Here is a 13,234-nt window from a genome sequence, read left to right on the forward strand (position 1 = left end):
TATTGTAGTTTCTGAAGCTCATAACTAATTCTTGGAAGCTTGTAACAGAGAAGGGACCAGAGGCAAGACTTATGTCATCTCTCTGTCATTTACGTAATATGAAAAGAGTCTGAATTAACAAATTAGTGTATTTAAAACTTTATGAAAACACTTCTTCATCTGGGAAAAAAAAAAGGAAAAAGAATTCTAATAAATTAATCCATTTCCTTCCAACAAATGAGGTTTGAAAGAAGTTTTACCATTGTTAAAGAAAATTTCTTTTGAAGACATCTGCAACTCATACTTTGCAGCCCCTTCAAGTGTACATTTCTCATTCCCTACATGCAGCCATGTTTTATGTTAGGTACTTTTTTTAAATTTTTTTATTTTTTTTTAGAAAGCATTTCTCTTAATTCGAAGAACATGTCCATTGCTTTGTTCTTAACCATGGAACATTTTTCAGACCGTTCCAGACTGCTTAATTTCCTGTCAAGTTTACCTGGCGGGTTTAATTTCTCGGAATATTTACTAGGTCTAAAGAACAGCATGGTTGGTTCTCAGCTGCTCTAGTTGCCAAACTAGCTTGTGGAGCTGAGTGCTGTGTGCACCTTACCAGATGACTGGGAAAGTCTTTTGCCTTTAGGTCTGCTGAATTTAATTATCACTGGACTTTTTCCATAGGCAGATAATACAAAGCAGGAGGGATTTCGTACCCTCTCCAAGCCAGAAGACATTTTTCAGTGTCTGTTGATAGTAGCTGGTTGCATTACCTGCTTACCAATGATATTGAAGTTTGTTTAAGAATGAAGAGAATGTTTTCTCCCAACCTTAATGTTTTTATTCTGTTTTGGAATGCTATTCCAACACCATCCTGTCTGAGAGCATTCCTATCAGCAGCCTTATTTCCAATAATATGCAGTATCATGTCAGATATATTAATTTATGACTTGGTTTACTGCTTTGAAGACTCGGTGCATGATACCATCTGAAAAATTAATGTTGACTTTCAAACTTAGCTGTAGAATTCAGATATGGAAACTCATGTTGGGCAATCTCACTCCTCTCCCAGCATGAAGTTCTTTACTTTACTGTTTTTGTGGCTTTCCTCACTCCCCAAAGTATAGATCTGTACTGACAGGGAGAAGAATCATAAGAAAAGTACTGCCTGGCTAGACTGAAGGAAAGTCTAATGCTCTCTTTAATGACAGAACAGCTCAATGGAGCAGAAAGGCATTCAGCACTATTATTTGTCACCTTCCCTACATTTTCCTGTGGGGTCATGAGGTTTTGCACACCATCAGAGCTTCACACTGATCCTGCTAGTGAAGGATGCTTGTGGGAAGCACTAATTTGATGACTCTACTGAATGGGACTCGGGATCTGATGTTGCAAGTAATGGAGTGCAGGCTGTGAACAGCTTGAGTCATCAGCTGGATCCAAGAAAACTTTCTGCTACCCAGGACGGATTTGTAATGTGGGAATCCATGTATGACAGTTGACCCTTCCTGTGTCTGAAGATGCTTGGGTTTCTTCTAAGCTCATGACTGTTCAGGAGCTTTGATTTCTTCCACTCCCTCTAGAGGCTGTGCAAAATGTAGTCTGTAACACAATGTGCCAGAAATGCATATTGGGATTAGTGACATCTCAGAAAGGTTCATGGGTTCTTTGCTAATGCATGGGAAATGCAATCGAGCTAAGTAAAAGCTCTGTTTACCTGGGCCAAGATATTCCTTTGACTGGACAAAGTAACCACGGAAGTTGATGGCATTTCCGTTTATGTTGCAGGTGCAGGGGCTACCTCTGGCATTTCAGCCATCTTCCCGAGTACCTCTGGCACAAGCACATTCTCACCTTACCAGCATGCTCACAAAGGTAAGAATGCACTCAGATTTAATTTAGTGGCTGTTTGTTTTGAAAATGGCATCAACAAAGTGCAAGCAAACTGGCAATATCTATTGTGAATGTCACCGCCACTATCTCCAGTTTTCTAAAACTTCTCCTAAAATAATTCAGAATGATTTTTTATTTCTTGGTTAATCAACACTGTTGTTTTAATCAAGTGGACTTAAAATGGATTTGAACTGTGCTCCGTAATGCCAGCAATAAATTTAGCTCTGTAGCCTACAGAAATGGCACTATGCCTCAGCAAAGCTTAGACTAGTAAAAACAGTTTAATGCACAAATATGGCCAGTCTGTTACTGAGCTAACCTTAACAGGGGGTTGGAACTAGATGATCACAAGGTCCTTTCCAGCCCTAACTATTCTATGATTCTATGACTGTATGATTATTAGATTTTAAAAATGTGTGAACCTGAGAAGCCACAACAGGAAAGATGCAGTTACTGAGGTACTGACAATGCTGCTGTTCCTGGTATTGTCTGGAAACATGATCATGAGAATCATGTTTTCAGAAAAATTAAAGTTTTCATGCATTTTAGCATATCTGTCATTTTCTGCATCCTTTTGTGGCTTTTCAATTCCAGTCTTTTGCATCCAAACTTTCCCTCTGAATACCTTTTCACATACCTTATTTTACCTTCTAGCCATGCTGCGTTTTAAGTCTTTTAAGTTTAAGTTAGAAAAACTTCAGCTCTTCTGCATGTGTTTCCTTTTTACTGCAAACCTTCTGAGGCAGCCATAGTCACCAACACTCGTTTTAGGTCTCATCCCGTTTGTTTATGTACTTTCTATTTTTAGATTCCAATGCTCTTTCCCAGCATACAGTGTAGGAAAGCTGCTACTCTTGTTTACGTATAGCTTCCTATATTATTAGCAGACAGTATAATTTCCTATACCTTTCTATCTGACAGATCTTGCCATCAATTTTTTTTTTGATGAATACTGTTAACTGGTCAGTGCAGCATAAATGTTTTCAATTCTGAAAACCTCTTTGCCTTTCCAATGCAACACCAAGTTCTTCAATGCTTAACAAGTAAAACGTAAGTGTAGACCAGACCACAAACTGTTAACTGTTCTCTGATCCTAACAGTTGCTTCTTTATGAAAATATTTATTTCAGGAGATCTTTCAGGACAAGGACATCTGGCTACAGCTCTTATAATTGCAATGTCTACCATCTTCATAATGGCTATTGCCATTGTCCTCATCATCATGTTTTATATTGTGAAAACAAAACCTTCTGCTCAAGGTAATTGGTCAACACATGAAATTTCAGCTGCAAATGCTATTTTTAGATGGCTTCTGAGAATAATTAGTGTTATATTTTTATATTCTAGCCTGTTGCAAGAGCCATTCGGTAAAAAATGTCGAAGCTCAGGCTAACACACAGGAAGAGAAGAAAGAAGTGCAAGGTACAAGTTACTTTAGTTTTGCTTTTTCTGTTCAAAGGAACATTTGGCTTAAATACTCTTAATGCATTTGTCTGAATTACAATTTCTCCTTTAAATTGTGTAAAATGCATGAGTTTGCTAAAGAATTATGTATGATAGTTTTTGTACTTCCAGCATGTCACTTAATCCTCTGATAGCAATTAAAAACGTGTCAGAGAGATTCATGTTTTCAGTAAGGTTACCAGCAGAACTCAGCTGGTTATCAGCTGAGACAAAGCACTGGTTTGGAAACTCATTGCCAATTTAAATTTCTCTAATTGTTGATCTACAGATAATGTTGTGATATTCTCTGAGAAAGAAGAGTTTGAGAAACTTACAGCAACTCCAGCTAAGGCTGTTAAAAGGTGGGTAATATAAATGTACTTCCAGTTTAACTGAAGTGGGTGAGGGACATAGTCACCATTCATCCTGGTACAGAGGAATACATGAAGAACAAAGTAGATGGGTATGCTGGTAGCCTGCTGCAGCAGGGAAGAGACTAGACACCTTAGTAGATTTTTCCTTCTCTGGTTTCTAGGACAGGACTGCAGTTGTTACCAAAGAGAAACCTGTGTCCTCCCCACTTCCTCTGTGACCAGTACATCAGCTCTTGGGCCTCCATCTCCTATTTGGAGAGGTGTCTTTGGGACCCAAGTGCTGCTGTCACATACATGCCCTTCACTTTTAGGCAAGAAGAGTAAAAATAGCTGCTCCAGGCCTTTAGGAAGCTCCTTGGTGTGGTGTGATAATTTTCCTCTAGTGTCTGCCTGGCATCCAGCCCTGGCCAGATAACATGATTAAGGTGGGCTAAACATGTCCTTAGTTGGAAAATCCCTCTATAAAAGGATTCCTGCAAGCTGCATATGATTTGATGGGCATTGTACATATACTCAGGGCAGGTGAATGCAGTTACATTCACAGGACAGGAGGAAAGGTGTTTTTAAAAATGGAAGCCACTTTTATCCCATTACTTTATATCCCATTACAAAAAGGAGGTTATTTGAGTATAACCTATGAAAGGTTTCACTGATATAACTATAACCTTCATTTTACAGTGAAAATGATGCATCTTCTGAGAATGAACGCCTTTTAAGCCGTAGTATGGATAGTGATGAAGAAGCTGCAGTTGACAAGCAAGGGACTCCAGAGAGATGCTTGTTATCTTTAGTGCATTTGGCCAGAGATAAGTCTTCTACAAGCAATAAGTCAACTGGGGTAAGTCTGCTTTTGAGAATTAAATTTGAGAGAACTTCTCTGTCTTATTTTGGGGCCTTTTTAAGAAAACAATATGCAAAATATCACCCCCAAAATGTATGATCCTGCAGACCAGGCTAATTCTGAAAGCTTCTCCAGAAAAATTTACCATAGAATCTCATTTATTTAGTGACATATATGTACATATGTAATGCTCAGGGTTGAAAAAAACCCCAAATTTCTTACAAAAGTACTAAATGGTTTTTTAGTATTATATTTTATAGCCTAAAGGAAGAAAAAACAGTTAACAGCAACCCCTCCTGATATGGCTTATGCTAATATAACTAACCCTGATGCTATATTTATCACAGAAAATCCAAGACAGAAAAATAGTGTAGCAGCATGGATGGGTGCATACAACAGGGTAACATCTGAGTGCCTTAACCCAGAAGCATTGGTATTTTCAAGGCATAGACTTTTCAGTCAGTGTTGTGCTTAGTTTTTGCATATTATTTTGAAGAACACACGTGTTTTGAAGGTCATGCCTGTGCTCTGAAGGACACTATAAAGACGCTGTTTATTTTGCTGTGGAAGGCCTTCACTTCTTCCTGATGTGTGTGTACTTCTCAGAGCAGTTTATCCCACTTGGAGTATTTCGAGGCAAAGTTAAGGCTACACCTCACTCACACAACTTTTTAGTTTATATTAAAATGAAGCTATCCTTAAAAAGAAGCTGTCTGCTTAGATAATTTTTGTGGCTTTAGTACTTCAAAAATAATTTGTAAATGGTGATAGCTAGGACAAAATCACATCATTAATATCAATCATTAGATATCCTTTAAGAATAAAAATGTTTGAAAATGCATATTTTCATGTTTACATCTTTCAGACTGTTGGGTTGGTTCAGCTCAAACTTTCAAAAATAGCTCATTTTTCAGCTAAGACCTGACACAGGAAGTCTCAACAAAAGAGAAATGGTTCTATAGCTCTAGACACTTATGACCATCTGAAAACAACTTACTATTCCAATGCTCACCTTTTAAAATTAAGCTTTATGATATATTTCTAAATGTCCAACTTCAACATACTTCTGTATACACTGTCTTGAAACTGGGTAATATGAACTGTGTAGGCATGAAATCAGAACATTTAATATGAGTGACTTACCTTCTAAAGACCATATATAATAGATATGTTCTCCAGAGTGATTTGGACAGACAGCTTGAAAGACACCTGAAACATGAATTATTTCTTCCAGGCCTTCTGTTCTAACATAATTCTCATGGAGTGAAGCCTCCTGACAAGGCCAAAGAAAACCGTTCAATGAAAGTGCACATTGCACCAAGATCCTCTGCTCCATACCCAAGATTTCCCTATCAAGCCAGTTGCCAGAAGTTAGAAAAGCAGTAATTTGCTTCAGGCTGGAGATTAAGTAACATTTCTAGTACAGGAAAGAGTATTAAGTAGCTATTGTATAAGGGCAAAGAAAGTTAAGAGGCTTGCTCTTAACCAAGTCTGCTTCCTCCTAGTTAAAACAAAAACCATTACAGAGTGAGCTACCACAGGGAAGAACATCAGGCTGTTTGCTTTCAGCATAACCTTCTCAAATCCCCCATCTTCTGGTGCTGGTGAAAAAAGCATCCTGAATAATTCTCCATGGGCTCCCTCATTGCCCTAAAAATGAGAGGAAAATGAAAATAACAGTTTGCTTAGGAGGAGTTCTAATAAATCCCATTAAAAGAAAATTTCCTGTTTACAAGGTTCTAAAACAGCTAATCCAAGCCTACAATAGCAGGACAACTGATTAAACACATGTAAATTGTGCCAAGAATATGTGAACAACAGTCGTTGTCTGCACTGCATTGCCCTGCAATACAACACACTTGCACAGCATCTGCTCCAGCGAGACAGGCTTTGGGTGGAGCAGCCACTTTGCGGTCTCCGGCTGCCAAGTCTATTAAACCAAGTCATTGATGTGCCTTTAGATCCCAAATAAAATGAGGAAAAAATTTCCACAAAACAAAATACTGAAAGCAGAGCTTTTTTCTTCTAACCTGGTGAAAAGTGTCAAATCTGTGGAGATAATGCTAAGGTGCTATCAGAAAGACAGCTTTTCAGAAAGCTCAGTCCTAATGAGAGCTGGCAGAGGGATGACAATTCCAGTCCCTGAGAAATCATGACATTTTGACATTTGTTTTCATTCCACATGGAATCCAAAGCCAAACCTTCATATTTTTGCTAAATGAAACTGTATCAAAATGTCTGTTTTCAGCTTGGAGAATGTCAGGTTTTCAGTCTAAGTGTCTTTCATGTCAAAAATGACGGAAGCTCCCTGGACCTCAAATTCTCCCTGTCCAAAGCTTCACTGGTTTATTTATTTTTATTTTTTTTTTCCCTAACTGTAAAATGTTTCAGATTTCACTAGGCAATATATCATGGAAGAAAAAAACTGTTGATTAGTAATGCACTAAGTGGTTCTACATCAAATGACAGAAAGGAAGATCCCCTCCTCCACAGTCCTTTTAGATTACTGGAAGAAGGCAATTTTAATCTGAATTTAATTCCTTGTGGGCAGTCCTATCCTGGTTTACCTGGAGAGCCCTACAGTAATTATCTGTATGTGTGGTACTGGTTTTGTCCTCATTGTCAGGAGTTTGCTGCAGTCTGAAGGAGAAGAAATACACAGATACTTGGAGCAGAAAAGTAATTGCTCTAAAAAGGGGCTAGAAGACGGAAAGAAAGATCTCTAGCAGTGGAAATGGAAATCAGAACAAGGTTTATGCTTCACGGAATAATTGTTGTGCTCTCTTCGAGTCTTCAAAAAGCACCCTTGAGAACGTTGTGTGATAGCCCCTAGCGCCCTGAAATGAAGAATTTCCATGGTTTTTTCACTGTTGTCTGCTAATTGTTTACCCCCATGACTGAAAAATTAATGAAATAAATCTCTTCTTATTTAGATTCAAAGTCGAAGGAAAAAGATACTTGATGTGTACGCTAACGTATGCGACGTTGCAGAAGGTGAGTGGACAAAACTTGCACCTCTGCTAACAGCACACAATTAGATTAAAAGTGTTTGCTACAAAATAAGAAAGGCTTCTGCTTTCCTATGGAAAGCAGAAAGTCCCAGTCCAGAGAAGACACTCTGTAGGCAGATTTGTAGTCCCTTGCCAGGAAGCCCCATGGTGCCCTGATCCCAGAGCTATCCAGGCTGGGCTTAGGCTGAAGTACACCATGGCTTCTTTCCAGGTGTGTGCATGAAATTCCTTCCTATGGAGAGCAGGAAGGGTAGTGTTGGGTCATGTCAGGACATGCACACACAGACCAAGTAGTGGTCCCACTAGACCAGTGGGACCATTCCCCACCCAGAGGAAACCTGTTTGATAACAGATAGAAACTAGCTCCAAATGCAAAACTGTAATTTGGGGAGGGTCAGGACTGAGGGTAAGACACAAGTCTCATCCTACTCCTCTAAATGCTGTCTCACCTTTCACAACAAAAAGTGCAGTTTCCAAGTTTTAAGTGGTTTAACCCTCTTTTACCACTGGACTACCTCAACTCTCCTATTCCAGCAGAATAGGAGAAATTACTGCATTTACTTCACACACACACTTTGTGTGCACATGTGCATCTGAGTTTTTTGTTGTTCAGGGAGCCATATCTCCCACCAAATTACTGCTGTTGAGTATGAAGCAGGAAACTACAGAAGCAAAAGACTGGGTCTGAAAAAATGCTGTAGCTGATTCTCTCCTCTATTCTGTGATCATGAATACACAGAAAATATGTCCAGGTAAAGAATAGCTTTTTCCCCACAGGATGAATGCTAAATCGTCTCTAGAGATTCAGTGATAGTAAAGACAATCAAGCACTAGCAGGGGCTTTTATGCTTGCAAGCATCTGGCACCATTGCTTCACCTCACTCCTCACACTCCTACAAGGGCAAGTTTCAATTACAGAGATGTTATAGCAGCTGCTGGTGACAGACTCAGGGAAGGATTGCAGATGTCTCTTGAGCTCAAACACTGTGCCTGACGTGCAGAGGTGTATTAATGGAGCTGCTCGCTAGGGATATGACTGCAATGTACTTAGTTCCTAACAGCTAGTAAATAGTTGAAGGAAGGGGAAGTGCTGTGAGAATTCATACAACCCATTGAATAATTCTTTCCCAGACAACTTTTTATTCTAATTATTGTACACTACTGTCCCTAGGAAGAATTAACTTGGTAATACACAGTAATAACTTTGAAGCTAGAAATACCTATCATGGACTTTCACTTCAAGATTTTAGCTGTATTTACAGCTAACGGTATATACTGTAGTACCTTGTCTTAGGTAGTCTAGACTTGAGCACAGAGCCATCTGACAATAAACACCTCCCACTGCAGGTCTGAGCCCAACAGAGTTGCCATTTGATTGCCTGGAGAAGACCAGCCGAATGCTCAGCTCAACCTACAACACAGAAAAAGCCATAGTGAAAACATGGCGCCACCTTGCCGAGAGTTTTGGACTGAAAAGAGATGAGATCGGTGGTATGACAGACGGCATGCAGCTCTTTGATCGCATCAGCACAGCAGGTTACAGCATCCCAGAACTGCTAACCAAACTGGTGCAAATAGAGCGGTTGGATGCTGTTGAATCCTTGTGTGCAGATATTCTGGAGTGGGCACAAGCAATGCCTGCTCCTGAGCCAGCGGGGACGTCCTGACATGCCTGCCTGGGAGCCGCGCTTCCACATCACCCTCAAGAACCATGATTCCGCTGAGCACCGCATAAAAAACTTTGGACAAGAGACCATTGGTGTTTATTCTACATAATCGTTCACGATAACCAGTGGGAAGTGCTTCTCTTTGGCTTCTAAAAGAAGTGAAGTTACACACCTACCGAAACAAAAGCAGAAATCTCCCAAGAAGCATGGTATGAAACATGTCAATAAACAAAATGATCACGTTAAACAGTTACTGATAAGCGGACACACAAACATCCATTTTGAAGTCTGTGTATAAGTGCAGATAACCCTGCTGATGCCCTTCCTGCCTGGCCTTCAAGAGAGGCATTGGATTGCTCTCTGAACATATTCCAGTCTCTTAGGACTTTATTCAACAGTTTAATAGTTACAGTCAAAAGCAGTACCACAGCTGATGTAATTCATACACATAAGGCACGTACATTTCTATCGGCTCTAACACATTCAATATGTAACCAGTTTAGTTTTCTACACTTACTATGGGTTTGTTGAACCTAGAAGTATGTGCATAGGTGCATACACAGAGTCCTCAGATTAATTTGCTATATGAAAAAAGAGTCTGACATAATTTACAGATTGAAGTGCTTCAAAATGCTGTACATAATGCACATAAATGCATACTTGGTCCATACTGACATTTCAGGAACTGTAAATTCAATTTGCTGACTTGCTGAGGACAAGCTGGTTACTGAGCAATAAAAGCTGGCAATCGCTCCTTGTAAGCTGAGAGCAGCAAGCTCTCTTCTTCCTTGCCACGACAAAAACAGAAGCAACCAAACCAGCTTATCCACTACCATGAAAACTGTATTTTTCCAGTAAATTATATTTCAAGCAGAGGAATTCAGACAACAGTGATGCACGTTTGACACTAGGAACAAGAAGAGTAGACTTCTCTAGGGACACCTGAAATGCAGGTGCTATGCTCTTGTAAGCGTAGACCATGAGCGCAGAATCCACAGGTAAAAACCAACTCCTCAGCAGGTAAAGCATTATTGTGAGTTTGTGTGCAGAAAAAGTTGACCTAGTTTTTTCGTTTTAACTAATCTCTGATTTTCACCTTTGAAAGTTCTCTAAAACTTGTTCAGACCACAAATCAGTAGCTGTTACCAAACCTGTTTGCTTAATTTATAGCTAAAATGAGTGATGATGCATTTCAACAAGTACAACCACTAAATTAAATCATGTCAGTTACAGAGCAGTATTTTAAGATTCCAAGATTCATGACTGAATGAAATGCTATAAAAAATATTAACTATTACCCTGAAGTGAACAACCAGTATTCCATCAGTTAGCAACTAGATTTTGTCTATGATAGCATCATTATTTTGCAGAACATTTAGTATCACCCTTTAACATCTATATTTAATATCTTCTTAGCACTTGATTCATATAGCAGAGGAAGTACATACTGCAACATAAAACCTATCCCTCTCATTATTCCTCTTTCACCATTTCTTTTGTATCATAACACACTCTTCATTAATTTGCATATGCCAGTTTTGATGAGAATTTTGACTTTTAATGAAGCAGCAAGATGCATTTATTGAAACATTTTACTAGCTATTTGGTGTTTAATTTATGGGTGAAATTCTTGAAGTCTTGAAATCAATGACAAATTCATATAGATTTTGACAGGCTTCTGTGAGATTCCTAGATCAGCTGACAACTCGACAATCTGCAACAAGATTTTCAAGACCCTGAATTTGTAATGTAATACTATTGCTATTAGAAAAACAACAGGGAAACAAACACCACCACCCCCCAAATTACAAAGATTCTATTTTTCTTGTGCCAGTGTGTAACTACAGTGTTATTCAGTGGACTGCCTCCTATATTTCTTATGTCATTTATTAATACACTTCATTTATTTGTTTAGAAGAAGCTACAGGAATCCTCTTCTAAACATTTATTAGGCCATGAAAAGTTAGGGTCTTGAAACCGATGGTGCCAATGTGAACACAGACTATTTAACATTATTTTATTCAGTATACAGTATTTTTATTGCTACACAAAAGATGTACAGGAATGAAAAAATTTCCTGTGGATCTTGCCAAAGATCACTTTCTAATAATTTTTTTTTAATGCTGTATATATAACTTATTATATTGTAAAGTATGAACATAAAATATGCTAATAAAAGAAAGAGGTCAAACATAGTCGCATTAGCCATTTCTTTGATTAAATCATATATTGCCTTATAACTCTGAAATTTAATGAGTTTTCCAAGGGCTAGTAGGCACATTCCTGTGGTAAGGGAGTGCCTAGGTAACATACACGAAAGAATTTTTGCATTCCTGTAGGATACTGCTTCTCTGCATCACACTTCGGAATCTTTTGAAGCAGAGACAATTTTGCCAATGTAGTTTTGGTTAAAAATTTGACCTTGTAAGTATTATGAAAATGCCAAACTCCTTGCAACTCCGTGAAGAAACTGTAAGTTTTTATGTTATGTACTGAGAGCTGGTACAGACTGTGAGACTGGTGAGTAATCTCACAGTAGCAATACTCTCTCATAAATGAGTTTTTATTTTGCATTCCAAAATTAGCAGTACTACACCACATTATCAGAGATCATAACCAGAAGCTTTCACTGCATGACAGGATAATTACGTTCATCCAATCTCAGGCTGCACTGGCGAGACTGCCAGCAGAACCGCTAGCTTCTACCAAAAACAGAGTGCCAAGCTGCATTTCTCCCAGAGCCTTGTGACTAAGCTAAGACTTGCACAGTATTTCATAGAGATCAAACATTTCCTAAATGGATGAAACACTGTCCTACTTTAAAAACAGTTTGGGATTTTGTTTCAGCTTCATTTGCTGGTTTCAGCATGATGAATGCGTTCTTGTTCATTAAGGGAACAAGAACGTTAACATTAAAGGAGATAAAGGCTCCAAAAACCACAACAAAAGCTTTGAGCTTCACAGGTGGTTGGGAGGAACTGATGTTCTGAGTTTCACTTTACTGTCTTTTTACTTCTTGCACTGTGTGTGCAGAAGTTAACATAGCATGAGCACACTCCAGCAGACATTGCTGCATCTAAACACATCGTTGCCCAAAAGGCTTGAGCATTCTCTGCTTCAGTGTGCTTATAGACAGCCACCCAAAGGAGAAACTTCAGCTTCTTAGGTTTAACTTGACAAAGCACAAACTCAGATCTGCATAAAATACCCATTTCCTTCAATTGTGTAAAATAAAACCACAAAACACAGGAACATAAAAAAACAAACCACCTGAGAGCTCCTGTGGGGATGTCATCCTTGTTTCAATTTTTGCTTCTTTTTGAGTTTATTATTTTTAAGTTTTTCATTTATGTGCAATGCTTCCAGCACACTGGGATGTACCTGCAGAGAGATTCATCTTGTGCTAAAGCAGACATCTAAAATACTCAAGGTGGGTTGCGTCCTCAAACTACAGGCTATAGTGTCTCAAGACTATGCCTGGAGTGACAAGCTTTGATGTATACAGTTATTCTACAAATGTCAAATGTTGGATGAGTTTAGTCTTACCAAGTAACCAATCAATTTCAGGTGTGTGACTGTATTTCAGCTCAGTAACATCTCTGAAACAGCTGCAGTAGGAAGCGCAGAATGAAGATGAACCTGAACCCATTACAAATGATATTAACTGGTGTTCTGTTTTGAGGAATTATTGCATCAGATGAATGCTTATGGTGTCCTTAAGGTTAATGTCTCTGGAATTGTGTAATGTTCTTAGTATTTACAGAAAATTTGGCTCATATAAGGTTAAAGTTATGACTGACTGTTGTCCTAGACAGGGTAATTTGCAACAAGAAGTTAAACAGAACTTTCTGAGGCATTTCTGACAAATTTTCATGTAAGAACATTAAGGTTGTTAACTTGTCGCAGTGACATGACCTCAATGTAAGCGCATTTTTTACCACACAATCTTAAAACAAACTCACTTCAACAACCCAAACCCTGAAGAAATCACAACCACCATTGTTTCAAAGTGGCTCTTTTCCTCTCCGTC

The 13,234-nt window shown here is 38.7% G+C and overlaps 1 protein-coding gene across 4 annotated transcripts in view; it reads left to right on the forward strand.

Moving 5' to 3' along the window:
• The window catches only part of EDAR (ectodysplasin A receptor), an 81,188-nt gene extending 71,176 nt beyond the window's left edge, over nucleotides 1-10,012 (forward strand). For all 4 annotated transcript variants that reach the window (XM_062606910.1, XM_062606911.1, XM_062606914.1 and 1 more), the window contains 7 exons: nucleotides 1,765-1,851; nucleotides 2,999-3,127; nucleotides 3,216-3,290; nucleotides 3,601-3,673; nucleotides 4,364-4,523; nucleotides 7,460-7,520; nucleotides 8,885-10,012. In XM_062606910.1, coding sequence (XP_062462894.1) covers nucleotides 1,765-1,851; nucleotides 2,999-3,127; nucleotides 3,216-3,290; nucleotides 3,601-3,673; nucleotides 4,364-4,523; nucleotides 7,460-7,520; nucleotides 8,885-9,204 — 905 coding nt within the window. In that variant the 3' untranslated portion in view covers nucleotides 9,205-10,012. The remainder of the gene's footprint in view (nucleotides 1-1,764; nucleotides 1,852-2,998; nucleotides 3,128-3,215; nucleotides 3,291-3,600; nucleotides 3,674-4,363; nucleotides 4,524-7,459; nucleotides 7,521-8,884) is intronic.
• The last annotated feature ends 3,222 nt before the right edge of the window (nucleotides 10,013-13,234 follow it).

The sequence above is a fragment of the Pezoporus occidentalis genome, unplaced genomic scaffold, assembly GCF_034315485.1.
Source record: "Pezoporus occidentalis ecotype Australia unplaced genomic scaffold, CSIRO_AGI_Poc_V1 ctg99, whole genome shotgun sequence".
Lineage (NCBI taxonomy): Eukaryota > Metazoa > Chordata > Aves > Psittaciformes > Psittacidae > Pezoporus > Pezoporus occidentalis.